The 19449-nt window shown below is 37.7% G+C and overlaps 1 protein-coding gene across 2 annotated transcripts in view; it reads left to right on the forward strand.

Moving 5' to 3' along the window:
• Positions 1 to 19449, forward strand: part of LOC311066912 (mannosyl-oligosaccharide 1,2-alpha-mannosidase IA) — a 206071-nt gene that overhangs the window by 140099 nt on the left and 46523 nt on the right. For both annotated transcript variants that reach the window (XM_084088360.1, XM_084088359.1), the window contains exon 4: positions 6881 to 6961. In XM_084088360.1, the coding sequence (XP_083944486.1) occupies positions 6881 to 6961 (81 nt within the window). The remainder of the gene's footprint in view (positions 1 to 6880; positions 6962 to 19449) is intronic.

The following is a 19449-nucleotide window of genomic DNA, read 5'->3' on the forward strand; positions in this document are numbered from 1 at the left end:
CAGTGTCACATGATCCTTCAGAAATCATTATAATATGCTGATTTGCTGCTCAAGAAACATTTCTTCTTATTATCAATGCTAAGTTGTGCTGCTTAATATGTTTGTGGAATTCAAGATACACTATCATTCAAAGGTTTGGAGTGAGTCGCCTAATTAATATTTTTATTCAGAAAATACACATTAAATTGGTCAAAAGTGACAGTAACAATAAATGCTGTTCTTTTGAACTCTATTCATCAGCGAATGCTGAAAAAAGTTTATTGAGCAGCAAAACAACATATTAGAATGATTTCTGAAGGATCATGTGACACTGAAGACTGGAGTAATGATGCTGAAAAGTCAGCTTTGATCAAAAATAAATTACAATTTACAATAATATTCACATAGAAAACAGTTATAAATGCAAATAAATGCAGCCTTGGTGAGCGGAATAGATTTCTTTCAAAAACATAAAACATCTTAAAGGAGAACTCCGGTCAATTTTAACATTGAGCTCATTTTTTTGTAAATTTGGAGTGCTGTCAATACAGAGAACAACGACAAAAATCGGTGTTGCACACCGTGTTATCCTCTTTTTAAAATTTGCACCCTGTTGACTTCAATGGGGCAAGTTTTAAACCTGCTTTTAGCCTCTTAACATCCTTGATGTGTCATTACAAGTGCACAGCCAATGTGAGTGATTCCTTCAGAGTGAACACGGTGAATCTGACTGCAGTAGATGTGAAAGATATGAATAAAAATGATGTTATTTCAGCCAGCGCACATACCTGTATTTACATCCTGTTTTCGGTCGAAGTCCATAGTAATTGATTGTCGAGTTCACGCACGTGATCATAGGTACTAAACATATGCGCGTGAACTCGACAATCGATTACTATGGACTTCGACCGAAAACAGGATGTAAATACAGGTATGTGCGCTGGCTGAAATAACATCATTTTTATTCATATCTTTCACATCTACTGCAGTCAGATTCACCCGTGTTCACACTGAAGGAATCACTCACATTGGCTGTGCACTTGTAATGACACATCAAATTTACAAAAAAATTAGCTCAGTGTTAAAATTGACCGGAGTTCTCCTTTAATAATTACAAACCTTTGACCGGTAGTGTATCTATCATGATATGTAGGAATTGTGTCGTTCATAATGAGACTATGCATCATCACTTCACGTCTCTGCAGTGTTTGGTTTCACTTCTAAAGCACTACACACTCCAACAACTTGAAATGTTCTTCTCAAAGTAGCCTCCTGATACCCTCAACATAATGGATCCATCTGTGTTCCAGCTCTATCTAAATAAATGAGAGTCTCTGAAGATCTCCAGGCTGCCAGTGAGGAATGAGCTCCTTAAAGTGAAGGTGACCTGAAAGTGATGGGAATTAGCCTCCTAAGAACGGGCGAATGAGAGCATCACTCATGCTGTCTGTGGCCAGTGAAGACATTCAGCACATATCAAAGTCTTAAAGTGTTACTTCTCCCTAAAGTGAATATTTACTCACCCTGGTGTTGTATTAATGTCATATGCCCTTCTTTCTTTTTCAGAGCAGAAAAGGAGAAATTTAAAAAAACATCCGGCTCGTCCATTTAATAGCAGAGGATTTGGTGAAAAACAAACCAAAATTTAATGTATGATTTAAAGGGATGGTTCAGAGTAATTTCAACCTAGGGTCCTTTGCACCATGACATTGAGTCAAACACCCCCCCAGAAGCCTTTTTCCTCTCGATCGAACATTATTAAAGTTAGAGCTTATTTAGAGACATCAGCCGAATGGCTTAGTGCAGGCGCTAATGGATCCAAGGTTGTATCTCGTAAATTACCCCACTAATAATGCCCAGAATGGGACCAAACTTCTACTTTCCAATGCCTCGTTTTATGAGTACAGAACCTATTTGTACTACTGTAGAAGTTTGGTGCCATTCCGGGCATTATTAGTCGGGTAAAAAAGCTTCACTCCGTCTCGCCCCGGAAAAAACACGACACATCCCTTTAAGAACTGCGACACGATGTTCCAGTGCTACAGGGATATTTATTAACAAATTATGCAATTAAAACTGTCAGATATGTCAGTTTTCTGAGGAAGTTTGATATGCATTGACACTACCACCCTGGCATACTGTATTTGCTGAATGAAATCAAATACTTGTTTCTTACTAATTTTGTGGTGCTGATTCCAAAAATGTTGTCTGTTTTGCTCAGGTTTTGCTCTAGCATGTCAGTTTCTCACAAAACATGCTGCATTTCTTTGCGTTTTTGCTTTTGACAACTATTTGTAATGAACTCTTGCATTATGCATTATTCCTATCTTCCTCTGAACTGTCTGTTCAATTCTCAGCCGATTGTCACGTATATAAAATTATTTTACGCCTAATCCTGATTTTAAGGTTAGAATTGTGGCCAGTGACAAAATTAGTCAAAAATAAGTATTTGAACATATTTTCAAGTTAAATGATTTTGAATACTTTTTTCCCTTAAAACCAAAACTCTTGACATTTGACTGCCTTTGTTAAGTGTATAATATGAAGTAAGTATATAATATAATTTGAAATATCTTCAAAAACTAGTATGTGATAAAGTTTTTATTGATATTTTTAACTCCATGTCAAATAAACCTACTAACCCCAAACTGTTTAACGGTAGTGTATGTATAAATAAATAAATAAATAAATAAATAAATAAATAAATAAATAATACAATACACTTTCATAGCTGTTAATTGTTTTGACAGTATTAATCTTTGAGTAATGTGTCTAATTAGAGAAAACATTTGTTTCATATATCAGAATAAATTGTCATCATTTGTCAAAATTAATTATGTATTTATTTACAGTATATATATTTTTAATTCAATTCAAAGTCAAGAACAGATTCTAAAATTTTGAATTTTTGTGTCCAATTATATTGGAAATAAAACCTTTTTTTATTCCTAAAATGTCAGTTTGATAAATAATGAATAAAATACAGTACGCACTTCAGAAATGGTTTGGATTGAGCACCAGTATGCTATTCTGAACCCTGAACGGTTTTGAGTTTCCTGCAAGCAGACTTTCTGTGCACACAACACATCCTCACACACATAATCACATTAACACACGCATCCAAGCCAAACCAAATCTGTGCCTGTTCAACTGAACGCTTAACCAGCATGTGAGGCACAGAACAACACGACGGCACTGCGTCTTCAATCCTTAAACCGTTGCAGGAGCTTTCAGCGTGCTGTATTTTTAGCCGCTGTATTTTTCATTGTCTTGGTGCGCTTCATTTTTGTGCTTCTAACAATAGGATCTCTCCACGAGCCTTCCTTGTGCACCGGCTGCCAAACGTGCAGAAATTAAAATGCTAATTTGGTGCCATTAGCTTGACAGCGCAGCCATTAACCATGACCACACCACAGCCCAGAGGTCCAGCGGTTACAATAACGCAACGCACCTGATTGAAACCACCCAGCTATTATGGAGCACAGAAGGGTAATGGACAGGTTAAAGCAAAAGTGTAGCAAAACCCTGTCGCTGTGGAGAAAAAGACTGAAAGAAAGAACATATCTGTTTTCTAAAGAACATTTTTAAGACACCATTTTACAACATTACAGAATGTAGAGTGAGAACTGCACTGTACTGTTTTTTTTGTTTTTTTTATTATAAATAAAACAAAGATTATTGTATTGCATTTCTCAAGAAAATACTATTGAATTTCATTTCAGTTCAGTTCAATTTACTCTTTATTTTATAAATGTTCTAATATAAAACAAAAGATTAATGGAGTATATTTTACAAGAAAAATACTATTTAATTGAATTGAATTTACTCTATTTTATAAATGTTGCAACATAAACAAAGATTATTGGAGTACATTTTACAAGAAAATACTATTGAATTGAATTTACTATTTTATAATTTTGTTGCAACATAAAACAGACTGTCGGAGTACATTTTACAAGAAAATACTATTGAATTTAATTTGATTTCAGTTCAATTTAATTTACACTTTATTTTATAAATGTTGCAACATAAACAAATATTATTGGAGTGTATTTTACGAGAAAATACTATTTAATTTAATTTAATTTACTTTTTATTTTATAAATATTGCAGCATAAACAAATTATTGGAGTACATTTTACAAGAAAAAACTATTTAATTTAATTTAATTTACTCTTTATTTTATAAACGTTGCAACATAAAGATTTTTGAAGTACATTTTACAAGAAAATACTAAATACTAAAATACAAATTTGTCAAAATTCTCTACTCGAAAAATGCAATGGAAAAACGTTTCAGTTTTTAGCACATCGTTGTCATGTAATTCAATGTACTTGCTACTAGACGTACTAGACAATGTACTAGACAATGTACTTCCATACTAGAATGGAAAGACATCCACATCCACAAACATATGTACCCACAAATACCTACTTAAGCGCTGTAGCTTGGGATTTGTTCGATTTCTTTCGGGATAATCCTTTTAAAACCTCTCTTAATTCGTGGTTGTTTAGGGTGCTTTCCTCAAACATGCTCTTTTTTTACCGCTGTGAATTGTGCCGCAGCTGATTTAAGACGGAAATACTCTGTGTGTGTGTGTTGGGATTACTTTCATTTGGCTCACGGTGAAGTCTTGTGTTTTTTGGATACTCCTCTCTCTTTGTCTGACACATGGCTCTGAAGACGGCTTTAAGAGATGTCTGCAATGCTTCAGACACACATTGAGCTGGAACCGTTTTTCGATGTCAGATGTGAGTGAGATTTAAGTGTGCTGTTGATCAGTGCATCGATGAATGCATTGAAGAGGTGATTGCTCTCTACTGTTCTCTGCTATAATTCTCTTATCATCTCCTCCAGAGATTCTGCTTCTTTCCTGTAAGTGGCCGTGAGTCAATAAGGACTCTTGTCACCTCAACTCAAGTGATCATAATTATGCTGACATATTATATCTCCTTAGGGCCTCTCCCAGGCTTTAACTCCTCTTAATCGTCTCCACTATCTAATCGCCCACTGGATTAAAAAACACAACATTTTCCTGCAGTTTTGGTCTATTTAATCATGTATGAGGTGGGTGATGTAAGCCAACATTTAGATCATTTTCCCTTGCTTTCACAGACAATTAAGGTTGAGTCCCAGACTAAAATGCATTATTGAGCCGTTTTAGCTGAAAGCAACTTGGATCTTAAAATATGTCAGTGCCATTGTTTTGTCTCAAGATGTTTTTTCTAAGGTATGTTTATAAACTTAAATGTTCTAATTGAACTAATCCTGGCTTAATCTAAGCCCTGTCTGTGAAACCAGACCTAAATTGTTGATTCAGTAACTGCTTTGACGCAGTGAAGAGTTCATTCAGTGAAGGATTCGTCGGACTGATTCAAACCAAAACTGATTCAATTTAGTCATTTATAGTGAAGCGGACTACATGGCAAGCGCTGGTTTGTTTGCTGTGTACTTGTTCAGTCCAAATCTGATCTGAGAGCTTGAATTGGTTTGATGGCTGGAAAATCCCTCATTAGAGAATTTACAAAGAGGTATATTTTTGTTTTTGTATAGTTCATGAACTTAAAGAACAAGTTAAATGAACAGTCCCAAGAAACCCATTTTTAGACTCTTTAAAAGGAATAGTTTATCCCAAAATATAATATTGTCATTATTATTTTAAAGCCCCTCAAGCTCTAGTAAAAACAAAAACACCATATTCAATTTTCATATGACTTGTGTACCATATTGTTAGTCTTCTAAAGTAAAAAAGCATTTTGTACTTTTTAGATCTTTATTATAAAAGTTTTGTCAGTAGTTTTGTGTGTTCCGTTGAAGAAAGTAAATGGTTGAATTATTTTCAGGTGAACTGTTCCTTTATATAATAACAGCCTTTAGATCACTTGAGTGATTTTGAGTGTAATCATTTTGAAGTTTGATGAAGCAAAATCAGCGAGAAAAAATAGCAATAGGAAAAACAAACTTGTTGCTGAGGAAATTGCATGTTACACAACTGCTATTATTCCCATGCTCTTCATAAATCAATAGCCTCCTTTGACTCCCAACGCCAGGAAACATAATTTAAAGTGTTTAATAATGGTCTACCCTGCCGGCCTTGGCCTCAGAGATCTTGGCAGGTTCCCTGCAGAAGGAAAGCACTGCGGCGTGTTGAATACGGGTCGCTGAGCGATACGTCCAGAGGTCAGGGCTGTGCGGATTCAGAAATCACTCTTTGAGGTGTAGAATGTACTATAAAGGGGTTATGCGTTTCATTATTTCTCTAAGGACCATTTATTGTGCCAAAACAGTAATAGTTTCCCTCTTTCTGTCCCTTAAGAATACAGTTTTTGAAAGTTTCATACACTCGAAAAAAAACTGAGGCCTAAATTTAAGATTTTTGTATTTGAATTGCACATGCAATTTCCATGCATTTGGATCACACAGTTTTAACATAAACTAGCTAATAAAGTTAATGTGATGCATATTTGTCAGTCATTTGTCAGATATATTTATGATAAATATATAAAATGTGTATTTACAACACAATGCAATGCAGTTTATTACTTATAGGAATCTTTTATTTATGTGTGCATGACAAATATGCATCAATTTTATTAGTTTGTTAAAACTGTGTAATCCAAATGGATGGAATTTTTATATGCAATTCAAAAACATAAATCCTAAAGTTATGCCTAACAATGAACAAGGATTAAGTAAAATGTGATTCCTCATGTGGCCTTTAAGAGATTTTCATGCATTTTTAATATTTTTGTTCCCCACTTATTTTCCCAACCCCTATTTAGGTCAAACGTGCCCTTGCTATAGCATTTTGAAGAATGTTTTCCTCATTTACTAAAGCATGTCATTTATAATGTTGCTAAAGCACAAAAATGAATTTGTTAATGTTGTTTGTGTTCTGCAGAACGGAGAGGCGTCCCTGTTTGAGGTGAACATCCGTTACGTCGGTGGTCTTCTCTCTGCGTTCTACCTGACGGGCGCTGAGGTAAGATTCAATCTCACCCGTTCTTCTCACTAAATTGTTTTGTGTAATTAACTGGAACTGGAGTTAATGTATCACATGAATTACAGCCAGAGAAAGGTCTGTTTTAAGGAGAAATGATCTCCTGTGTGGTTTATCTGTAACGGGCCCAATCTGAAACCGAGGGCATAGAGATTCGATAATAAAATAAAGGCGATCCATAGACACTCGGAGTTGTGAGTCAGCCTAATGGAAATTGATTTTCAGTCAGAATTAGTCAAAGAGGAAGACAGATGCTCTGTGTTTTCTGAGACCATCCATCTGTGTTCATCTGTCTCAGATATAGACACACGTACCACATATACACATCAGATGAGTCGATTTGATGTTTCATTGAGCATTGAGATGTTTGCTCGATATTGACATGTTTGAGATGGAAGCATATAGTACGAATACATTGTAAAATGTGTCATGCTCCATCATTTTGAGTCACTTTGGCTCAGAAACCTATTCGTTTTATGCATTATAGTGAAAAAGAAAGACCGCTTCCTAATATTATAGTTATTGCGTTTTAATTCCAATGCAAATATCGTATTGAAATGGTAGATAGTTAACTAAATGTGACAATCCATGAACTTAAATTAGGTGACTGTATTTTCTTCATGCTTTAACTTGTAATAAAGACACGAGGGCTTAATTGAATTGACTAACTTGTTCTGAAAGGCATCTTTTTGAGGTTTTAATGGTTTGCATTTACATGTATTGAATTTATTTGTATTTTATGTTATAAATTGCTAGCATGACCATATCATTTTCATATAGCATGACCAGACAGTGTATGTAATTTGATTAGCTGTTGGCTCATTACAGAGTTGCTCTCTGATAGATGTGAACATAAACATGATCAGTTTAAGATGCTTGTGCTTTCGTTCTGCACTTCACTGCAAGTGTGTATGAGTCTCTGCCTCCGTCTCTCACTGTAGAGCGAGTTTGTTGTCCACCATTTCTGATGAATCTATCAGCATCTCAGCAGTCTGCAGTGATCTATCCCTGCATTCATGCACACAGGGAATGTGTGTGTTCTGGATGTAGATTTATCTCATCCGTCTCCGAGTTTCCGGGGGGTTTCACCACCTGCAGATAAGGGCGGGTGATTGGAAAACCGTTTTGCGAAACGGCCACGGTGGCGAGGCGTGTGTAAATCACCCCAGACAGCATGAGGTCGGAAAACATCACAGGCTAACAGCAGGATTTACAGCTATAGAGCTCGATTTGAAGCTGAAGTTGCTCTTGTTGTGATAGTCGATAGAATCACTTTCTGTCTCTAGGCAAAACGTCATGATGTGACCGTCACTATCATCTCTAACATTCACAGAAAGCCTGAGATGGCTTATGTTCTCATTCTTATAATCTTATTATTTAAAATAGACAAAACAAGGTTTAAAATATGCTAAAACGGCAAAAAAATTCAAGATGTAAGCAGAAATTTGAGTAATTTGTTTCTTTAAGAAAGAATTTGAGTAATTTGTTTCTTTTTTGGGTTGAAAATTATCCCAAATAAATTTTTGAGCAAGTACATAACCAGCCAGTGTTCAAAACTCTCTGCTTGCCTTAGCTCGATTCAAAACGGTAAGCTTGTAATAATGTTTTTAACTCCAGTGGTACTGGTGGATTTCCGCGGGAAATTCGAGCATGTCTTTGCGTCATTACGCCACATCTGCACACATAAAGAAGAGTCTCGGCTAGTGGGCTATGAGTGTGAGGATGTTGGAGGAGGAGATTTATAGCCTTTTCTCTCAGCACTTGATATAATTAAACTTGTCAATTTGATGGCGGACCAGAAAGGTTAAAACGACAATCACCAGTGACAACTGAAGATTCACCGGTTGTAAAACGCGAAAGACTTCGGAGAAAAACGGGACTGCAACCGGCCCATGCGAAAACTAGGATAAATATCGGAAGGGCATTAAATGTAGTCACGCAATGCTGATGTTGTTAACATTAACAATTTGAGAACAAAGTATAATTTGCACGGTTTGACGTGATATGATAAGCGATCGTTAGATTTAATTGGCGCGATTTACTGCAATGCTTTTTTCCCCTTAACATTAGTTGGTCGAACAAAAGTGGATGTTACTTATTCAGACGACATTTTCCGGTGAAAACTCTTATGTTGGTCATACTTCCAAAAAGTAGAATCTGTGATTGCGAATGCCAGTATCCACACCACCAACGCGGTGATTGACAGCCGCACATTCTCCTCAAAACATTGGATTCATCCGCGCTGTGCCATGCCGAGGCACAACGCACGTAAAGTTGATCATTTCGCGAATAACTGCAATTGCAGATTTCGAACAGAGATGGCGACAAAGAGGAAAAACTGCGGACTGCAGCTTTAAGAGTCAGTGTTTGCATTATCTTAGACAACCTTGACCATGAATAACTTTAAATGAATGTTAGATGACAAAAAAATGTGTGAATGGAAAAATGTTACCCAAGATTCAGTCTTCATATAAAGGTCTGTATATGATACTAAGAGAGAAAAATTCTATTAGCGTTCATTACACACTCTGCTGCTCAGTAAAGGTGACCCAAATCTTGTGTTCTTCGTATGCTACAGTACATCAACTGAGACTCATTTGAACGTTCACGTCATATGCATCTATATGACTTCAAAAACCAATGGATTTATGCAAACTACTCAAAACCCACAGACTCGGCTGTAATTTCCCGCTCTGTGGAAATTGTTCTTACAAGCAAAGACTACAGATGAATCCTTTATTCCAATTACCTACTAAACATCAGTCAGCTGTATCGCCCTTGTTAGTGAAACCGAAGGCCGTTATACTACTGCTGTATGTAAAAGCATGTATGCTAATTTACTGTCAAATCCAGCAGAAACTGCTACTTTCATCCATCAGTGCCTTGATGCACATTTATTGGTAATTGACCTAGAAGTGTTGAGCAAATTGGACTATAAACGAAGGCTTTTCAGATTTTACGTCACACATTTCTTTCCATATTTATGATTCTTTGAGGCCTACAGTATAGTCGCTTTCTGCAACACGCTGGATCCTTCACTGGAAACCAAAATAACTCATTCCCGCTAAACGTTTACTCTTTCAATTCTTGCAGCCGGGAACAATACAAGTCAAAACTATTATTTTGCCAAGTTTGCTAAGTATTTCCTACTAAAGCAATGCGGTATTTGACTCTGGTAAGCGTATTCATAGCAGACTGGTGGGAGTGGCCTTGGACGGCAACATGCCCAGTGCATTATGGGTGTTGATGTTTTCCTACCTATTTGTCAAAAGGGAAGGTAGCACCGATTTACATTTACATTTGTGCATTTGGCAGACGCTTTTATTCAAAGCGACTTACATTGCATTTCAAGGTACACATTTACATTATTATCAGTTCTTGCTTTCCCTGGGAATCGAACCCAAAGCCTGATTTCAATTGTTTTCGCCTTTCTACTGCATACGCAGCCAAGTTTTCTTGAAAGCCCATTTTGCCCGTGGTGAAGTACCCCTTAATGTTAACAAATGAAACCTAACAAATGATACCCAAGTTTGTTTTTATTAGCTGATAAATGGACAGACTTTTTTCTGATATTCTGAAATCTGGCTAAATGAGACTAATGTCCTACAGTACCAGCTACGTCTTTCATAGCTTAGCTCTTTGAGTTTAGCTCAAGAGCTAGCAGGTGTGCACCATCCCTTTCTATGCTATTTATTTGACTGATTGGATTATTAAAGCCTGTCCACTCTGCACCTGCAATATCTTGAAATATTATGCATATAACCATAAAGGCATTAAGTTATGTCAAAAGCCTATAGCCTATTTTTCTGAGGAATTGCCCGCCTTTGAATTGCCGCAAGATCAAATCACTGCTGACGGAAGGGTATTAGCTTGCAGCTCTTTGTCATTCCTTCACCTCTGTCAGCCCACAGGATTCGTCTTTACATGAATGTTTTATCAGTCAAGCTTCAGTGATCGTATCAAACCTTTCAGGACGTGAGAATGACCTGAATAAGCGTCATGCATGGAGACTTTCTGGTTTATTTTCCTGCTGTGAATCATGTGCTGCATTATTGATACAGCCATTAAGTTTACACATACATGTTCAATTTAGCATTGTCTATCCTTCTCGCTGCTTTATTTACAGTGCGTAGGCACGCTTAAATCCCTGTGGGTATATCCGCATGTCAACCTGCATTTATTTCCAACCTCCTGCCAATAAAATCGAGGAATCCTGCCATTCACAACAGAGTCAGAATGCACTTAAACAGACCTGCAGTTCACTGACAGTATCTTGCAGGAGGAACTGAACCATTTCTGGTCTAAACTAGAGTTTTATACATGAGGTGGCCAAGGTTACTTCAGATGGTCCAGAGACCATGAAAGAACATAAGTGTCTAAACCTAACCCGGCATTTAAACATCAAAACATCAGTGAATCCTATGATCAAACGAGAAGTACCATGCTGGGTTGCATTCTCAAAACATCTAATATTCATACAGGCAAAAAGTTTAGTTCTACCAGAAAGACTCGGGAGATAAATTGATATAACAAGCGTATATTTATTAACAGCCCAGCAAGCATAAATTTATAAAGTTCTTTGGCGTAGGCCCCGTCCTTAGCGCGCAATGCGAGGGTAGCGGAAGCTGCATATCCTGCCTGAAGACGAAGGCAGGGGTGCAGCCGACCCCCTGGAGGTAAAGGAAGGGACCATCCTGGTGGCGGTGGGGAGGATGAAGGGGAAGGGACCATCTTGGTGGTGGTTGGGGAAGATGGAGGTAATTGGCAGCGTCAGCATCTGCGAACTCAGACAAATGTAAGTACCAATCTTTTATACTGCGAGTGTTAGCACATGATTGGTTAGAAGTGAGGTAATACATGACGCGCTGATTGAGTCTTCCTGGCAGAACTTGCGCTAAAGCTTTCATTTCAATGAAAAAAAAGTGTTGTTGAAGGGTTTTTTAAAAACAGTGCAAACATAGAGAGATCTATAGGATATTATTATTATTATTATGTATCTCTATATGTAGCATAGACTTTGTTTTCCAATCCACAGAAAGACAAATATATATTATAGAAAAAGGGCCCTATTTAAACTATCAAACGCGAAACGCAAGTAACTGTGTGGGTGGATCTCACACAGCTGTTGCTATTATACCGGCGGGATAAATGACTCTTGCGCCTGACGCAAATCTAAAATGGGTTGGTCTGAAGTAGCTTCATTACTCATAGGTGTGGTTTGGGCGTAACGTGAAGTAAACCAATCAGAGCGTCATCTCACATACCCTTTAAAAGCAGGCACGCTTGTTCCATGGCGGATTGCTATTATAATGGCGGATTTGACAGGAGCGGTTCACAGCCGAGGAGACGTTCTCATCAGGGCCGTAATAGAGAGAGAAGTGACATTGTATGGGGATGGAGAAACACACCCAAATTAACTTCGGTTAAACAGGCGTATAATAATTTGGGTAAATGTGTAAGCTAGATTTATGCCTATTTTTTCACATCTTCATGGACACAACAATGATTTCCCTCGTGTGGTAATATTTTTCCTTGTGATTATGTATGGTTTGCAAAAAAGGGAACTGCTGCGTCTGTGTAGATGAGAGAAACAAAGTGTATGCGCGTTGTGCACACGCTACATTATGGCCAAGCATGCGCCCTTAAAATAGCGCCGCTGACTTTAGACTAGGTTTCTCCTGGTCTGTGGCGGAATTGTTTTCTGAAACTGCAAAATAGCACCAGGGAACGTTTGCACTGGAACACGCCTCCTCTTTTCGCTGAACCGCCCCCGGGAGCGCAAGTTCATTCCCTAATTTACCGACGTGCGTCTGTGGAGGGAAAAGTCCGCTGTGCGTCGGGTGCAAAATAGGAATGATACATGCGTCGGTGTACAAAGTCAATTGCGCTGGGTGCAAGATAGGGCCCAATATGTCTATACATGCTCTTCCTGCCTAAAGTGAAGTCATTATGTACATTATACTGTAGTTGTCCTAAATCATTGTTGATGTAATTTAATGGGAAAGTATGTGAGTTGCAGTCTGTGGCATGGCAGGATTTTGAAAGAAATATCGGAACAGTACCAGCAACACTGGAGAGAAATGGAGAGATCAAAATGTTCAGAAACTGGAGCTGAAAAAATACTTATTCTTTATTTTGCCAACGTTTCAGTGCCCAAGCCTTCATGAGGGATGAAAGATTACAGGCGTACACAAGCAAAATTCAAACTTATAGACAACCAGTGAAAAGTCAGATGGTATGGCATCCACTAATCACATTACATGTCAAGTGACATTACATATCAGGCCAATAGCCTCTGTTCTTATGGAGCATTTCTAATCAACATGTTCAAGCACAAAATAAATGTCAAACAAAAACTACATTTATGTCTTTTAATATCTTAATGTGATTGTACCAATATAACAACAATCACATATGTTCTGACCATATTGATTTCTCCATTTCGCAAGTGTTGCTGGTACTGTTGCAATATTTCTTTTTTCTTTCTTCCACGCACCTTGTTGATCTTGTGAAGTCGCACCAGAACAACTACACAACATTATAGCAGGATTTTGAACAGCTCTGCGTTTCTACAGGGTGCGACTTCCATGTATTCTTAATCTTTTAGCCATCTGATTTGCCAGATCGGGTAGCGTTTCTGTAGTTCGAATGAGACATAAGAAAACTACAAATTTGACTTGCTTTATGGCAAGCGTTACAATAGTCATTATTTTGTTTTTCTTCATTTCTGATGACGCAATACATCATACTTTCATGAAATCATGCAACATACTCTACCTTGTCTATGGACATCGTTCATTCCAAAGCCGGTGCTGGATAAACAGCGAGCGTGCGTGCGACAGTAGGCTACGGTAGGCTAAATTATTTACAACAGCGGTAATGGACAATTCCGCTTCCAACCTGTAGGGGAACCGAAGAGGAAAAGTTCTTTAGTGTTGCTTTAATATTCAACATTAATAATATGCTGTGCCGCCACACATCAAAATAAATGCTTCTTTCAACAAAAAGTGAAATTAAAGCAGTGGTGGCCTAATGATTCGAGAGTCAGACTGGTAACCCCAAGGTTGCGGGTTCGATTCTCAGTACTGGCAGGAAATGACTGAGGTGCCCTTGAGAAAGGCACCTAACCCCCAATCACTCTCTGGGTGCCACAGCAAAAAATTGCTGCCCACTGCTCCGGGTGTTTGTGTGTGTCCACTGTTTCCAGTGTGTGTGTTCACTACTCACTACTAATGTGTGTGCACCAACTTGGATGAGTTAAATGCAGAGGACAAATTATGTATGGGTTACCATACACGTCACATTCACTTTTTTTTCTCCGCTAAATTTCTATCAGCATCAAAATGCCATACGAATAAAATGTTGGGGTGTCCAATCAGATGTCAGGGGCATCCAATGCCACCCCAGACACCACTGCTGCTGCGTGCTCAGACTGAGCTCAATTTAATCTTTTTATGAAATTCTGAGATGGAGCGACGTCAGTGACAGACTGTTCTGAAGGAAATTGCTGCTAACAAGATATGTGACTTTATCCTGTCTGGTAGAAAATGATGCAAACTGAACACATTGCTCCCTGACAGGTGGAACAAGAGCTCTGAGCGGCTGTTATTGTAATCAACAGTTAATGAAGTTACACAACGTTTTCCGGTTCATGTTACTCAAAGTTCTTGCTTTTGGATGTACAAAAAGAACAAAATGTTTCACAATGTTGAATTTCGGTTGCAGTTAGGCATTCTAAAAACCATAACATGTATTTAGATTATTAAAACATTATTAATACCAACTTGGAACTTTGAGAAAAGTTACATTTTAGTCACAAATACATAAAAAAATAAAATAAAAAAATAAATCAGCAATGTTGCCAAAATGTGTGTGGAACATTTTGTTTATAGGTTTTAAATCTGCACATGCTTCTAAATTTTATTTATGTAAAATTGAATTTCTTTTTAATTCTTCCGTTTGATTTTTAGGGTGAAATTTTTGGGTGAACTGTTCCTTTAAGCTCAAAATGGGTTGTTGTGCTGTATTCTAATCAGGGCAAATGGGTGTTGTTATCCTCTTCCATCTGCAAAAAAGCATTGAAAGAATGCAAATTTCAGGCATAGAGAGAGCCAAAAGCTTTCCAGATCGGGCCCATCTCTCATTATTACAAAGGCCAGTCATAAGACTTTCGATCGCTTCTGCAGAAAACGCTGTTTATGGGCTAAAGGCCCTTGCTTTAAACAATGAGAGCTCTATTGATCCCAGAAGGCTGCACCCACAATCAATGCTTTCCCAGAAAGTTGAGCCTTCCGCAGAACTGAGTTTGATGTTGATTTGTGTGTCCGGGGCGAAGGCGAGTCTCTCGGTCACCACCGCCCGTAAAATTCACGACATCCAGGGTTATGAGCCGTGCTCTGAACGTTTGTCCTCTCCTGAACGTCCAGGCTCAATACAGGCTGCGTCCCAATTCACGTACTGACCGTACTATATAGTATGCAAGCATTAAAATCACAGTTACTACAACTATTAATGAAAAAGTATTTGTTTATCATGCAAAAATTTGGAAGCGCTTGTTTTTGATTTTGAATTTAGATATTGTGGGACAATGGATCATCTGTCTAGAATGCCAGAATACCGTCGAATATAAATAACACAGCAGCTGCTACACTTGGATTGGGGTTTTTTTCCCAATGAAAACAAAGCAGGTGTCGAGGCAACAGATGCCCAAATGTTGCTCGTTCACATCTGAGTCCAAACTGCTTGTTATAAAGAGATACAAGCGTGGGAAGGGTGGAAGAGGGTAAATCATTTCTGATCATCTTCAGGCCACAGCAGAATTTGTCATGTAGAGACAGCGACGAGTGTTCAGCAGGTGTCGATCATGCTTTTCTTTATTTGGAACTGGTGCAATAGAAGTTTGAAGAATGCCAACTAGGACTTAGTCGACTAGTCATGCAGAAAATGAATCGCCAAACATCTTAAATGGTTTAACAAACATATGAATTACTATTTTAAGAGGTCTTCATTTTGGGGACAGAACGCAGGAATAGCAATACAGCCTTTATGTGATTATTAAACTTCAAAAGGCTATGATTTTATTGTATGAATATGAGTGCTGGGCCTAAATGACTAAAAACATTAGCACATTATTCAATATAGCCTATAGAGTTTACTATTGGCACAATAATCTGTTTATTACCTTGTGTAGTTTTGTATTCTAATAAATTAAAGCATTTGCTTGTGAATGTTTAATTGAAAGAAAAAAAAAATCATTATTTGGTACATTTTCATTGCGCCCCTAAAGTTTTTATTGCATTCCTGTCAAGCGGTTTTAGTTTTGACATGATCTGATGACCAGCTGAGATTCATACATGTGAGAAAAAACACTTGCATATCTCATTTAATGCTGTAAACGTTCTCCAAACGTGCATCTACTGGCCATCAAGGATTCATAATTTCTTGTGTCCCATTTCTTCTGATTAATGCATATGTGTCCCTCAGGGATCCTCCATAAACTACAGCAGAAATGTGTCTGTGTGTGTGTCTGTGTGTGTCTGTGTGTCTGTGTGTGTGTGTGTGCGTGCGTGCGTGCGTGCGTGCGTGCGTGCGTGCGTGCGTGCGTGCGTGCGTGCGTGCGTGCGTGTGTGTGTGTGTGTTTTGCTGCAGTGGCTATTAATTAAGCTTATAAAAGCAGCGCGTTAATTGCAAGAGAGGTTACGAGGCTAGGATGTCGCAATCTATTATTTGTTAAATTATGAATAATATTGTACATTTGCATCCCCGGAATAACACTTAATTACATGCATCTTGCTTCTTCACTCTAAAGTGAGGCATTTCTGTTTGTGCAGGTAAATGAGTGTATTATTAGCGAAGCTTTCACCGTCATGTTTTTTTTTTCTTAGTGCATGCATTCAAGTCCTATTACAACCATATAACTGGCAAGATCAAACCGAGTTGTGTAACATCATTAGCTAATGGTTTGTCCTTTGAGTGGCCAGTGAGGATGTTTCGAAACACTCCCAGTGGGTTTGATGTTCCGGTGGGATAGATGGGCTGGTGCTGTAAATAGCTGTGGATGACTGTAATGTATGGTTATGACTTTGGCATAGCCTGTGTTTTATGGTTGTGTTGTGTATTGGGGGTTTGCGGTGAGGACGTCCCTCAGGCTGTGTGGAGGTTTAACACTCTTTGATCGACAGGTCTGAATTAATAGATGGCGTTTGTGCCGGGAAAATGAAAGCTACCCTGGTGATCTGTGTGTGTAAACTACAGTTGTTTAATGACCTGATGTCTCATGAGATCAACAAAAGTCAGAAGGCATGGTGAAATTAGAGGAAAATAGCAAGAGAAAAAGATTTATATTTTCTGGTTAATATGGTGGTTCTTAATCTAAAGCTAATACTTAAGTAAATTTTTGTGATGCTGTCATTATTTCAGTACTTTATACTACTATTGTAATGATTTATATCTGTGTTCCTCTGTCCTGTCCCGTGTTCATCAGTTCCCTGTTATGTTGATTAGTCTCCCCAGGTGTTTCTGATTAGCCACGCCCCCTTGTTATCTTGTTTAGCTTGTCTGTCTGTGTATTTAAGCCCTGTGTTTAGTTCAGTCTTTGTCAGTTCTTGTTTATTGTTGCACCATTGCGGTTGTTCTGTTCCCCGAGTCTTAGTCCTGAGTTTGTGCTTGTATATGTTAAATTTTGAGGTTATTTAATAAAAGACTACTGCACGTGGATCCTGCTTCCTCTTCTGCTTCAACCAAAGATGTAACAACTATTATAGTGTTTATTAATATTTTGAATTAGCTTTTATTTTATATTTTTTCAGTTTTCATTTTAATTGTAGTTTAATTTGTCCTTTTGTAATTTTCAGTATTTTTTTTTTATATTTCTATTTAGCTTTAATTTATTTTTATTTTCATTTTAAGTTAGTTGCCAAAGCAACATTTCTCATTTTCTGTTTTTTGTTGTTGTTTTTTTTAAGTTTTTAATTTAAGTTTTTCATCTTATATTTATATTTTAATTTATTTCAGCTTAATTTCAATCAACTAAAATTATTTGTAATAGTTTTAGTTAGTATTAACTCTTTCCCCGCCAGCGTTTTTGAAAAAAGTTGCCAGCCAGCACCAGCATTTTTTATCGTTTTCACAAAAGTTTCATGGCCCTCAGAATATTTTGTTGTATGAATATCTGAACATGCAATATATCAAAAGAAAGAACAGACTCTCTGCTTTTAAACAAAACAAACTGTTTTATACTAGCTTCATGCATTCTTTTTTTTAACACTTCAGTTTGGGTTAGTTTAATTAAAAAAGCTAAATTTTAAGTAAAAAGCTGAGAAAAATGTGTTTTTTTTTTTGTGTTTTTTTTCAAAAACTACATCCAGATCAGATTCAGAACGATGATCAAACATATGGAGTAGATCGAGTCCATCAACAACTCCAAAAGCTTCACAGTCCTGTAGCTCGTTCTGGGTTGACATTTCATTCGGTAACATTAGGCAGTTTTAATGCTGATGATTGTATTATTTTACATATGCTATCGCTTGTTTACGCTCCTTTTTCACTTGTGTTTTGATCAGGAGATTCAGTACTCTTTCAGTAGATGCATAATAGCGCCCCCTACGGTAAAATTCAGTCAATGGCGTGGAAAGAGTTAACACTGGATGCTACTGAAGTGAAAATATGATATATTCTCCCCAAATCAAATCAACTTTGTACTTGAGGTCTTGCGGGTCGCAGTGGCCAATGTTTGCATGTCTGTGAAGTCCTCAAGACTGTAGAGTGTTTGTCATTTTAGGTTTCAGAAGGGGGATCATGAGCCCCTTTGAGGCTGTTGCACTCTTTTGGCAAAATCTGCACTTTCTAGTCTATACTAGCTCTGAATCCGCTCTTGGGATCTTTGAGTTAGGAACAGAGTCTCTCTGTGACAGCTAGATGAACTTCATGTTGGTTTGTGTTGCTGGAGGGAAATCGACTTCACATGAATGTAAAGGTTAAATATGTGGAAGGGAGCTACGGGTTTCGCAGGGTCTCATGGGCCAGTTGCTTTGCTCTTTTAAAGCTGAAAAGGAAAGAAAATCACTCCTCGCTGCATCTCGTGTTGTTTTTAAGCTCTTGTCTGACCCCTGTAACTTCCCTGGACGGTTTCTCAGGGATCACAGCCAGCTGTAATTGAAAGAGTGTCGCTCAATGAAATCAACTTCTTCAGCGGCATTTTTTTGTGTATAAAGTGAGCTGGCTTTGATGTCCCGAGTCCCGCAGGAGAAGGAATACCAGTGGTCTTCGATCATGTTAATCAATGAGCCTCCGACAGCTGTTTTTTCTTTTAATATTGCACTTTCCTTTCCTATCTCCTGGGCAGCAACCGAGAAATATTAAGCCTTCACCGTGCATTACGTACGGCTAACTTTTCACATGCTTTTTATTGCATTCTATCTCATCATAAAATGATATCTGTGGGACTTTTGCAGGTGGAGTTTGTGCATTTA

This window comes from Abramis brama (assembly GCF_963993115.1).
Source record: "Abramis brama genome assembly, chromosome: 17".
Taxonomy (NCBI): Eukaryota; Metazoa; Chordata; class Actinopteri; order Cypriniformes; family Leuciscidae; genus Abramis; species Abramis brama.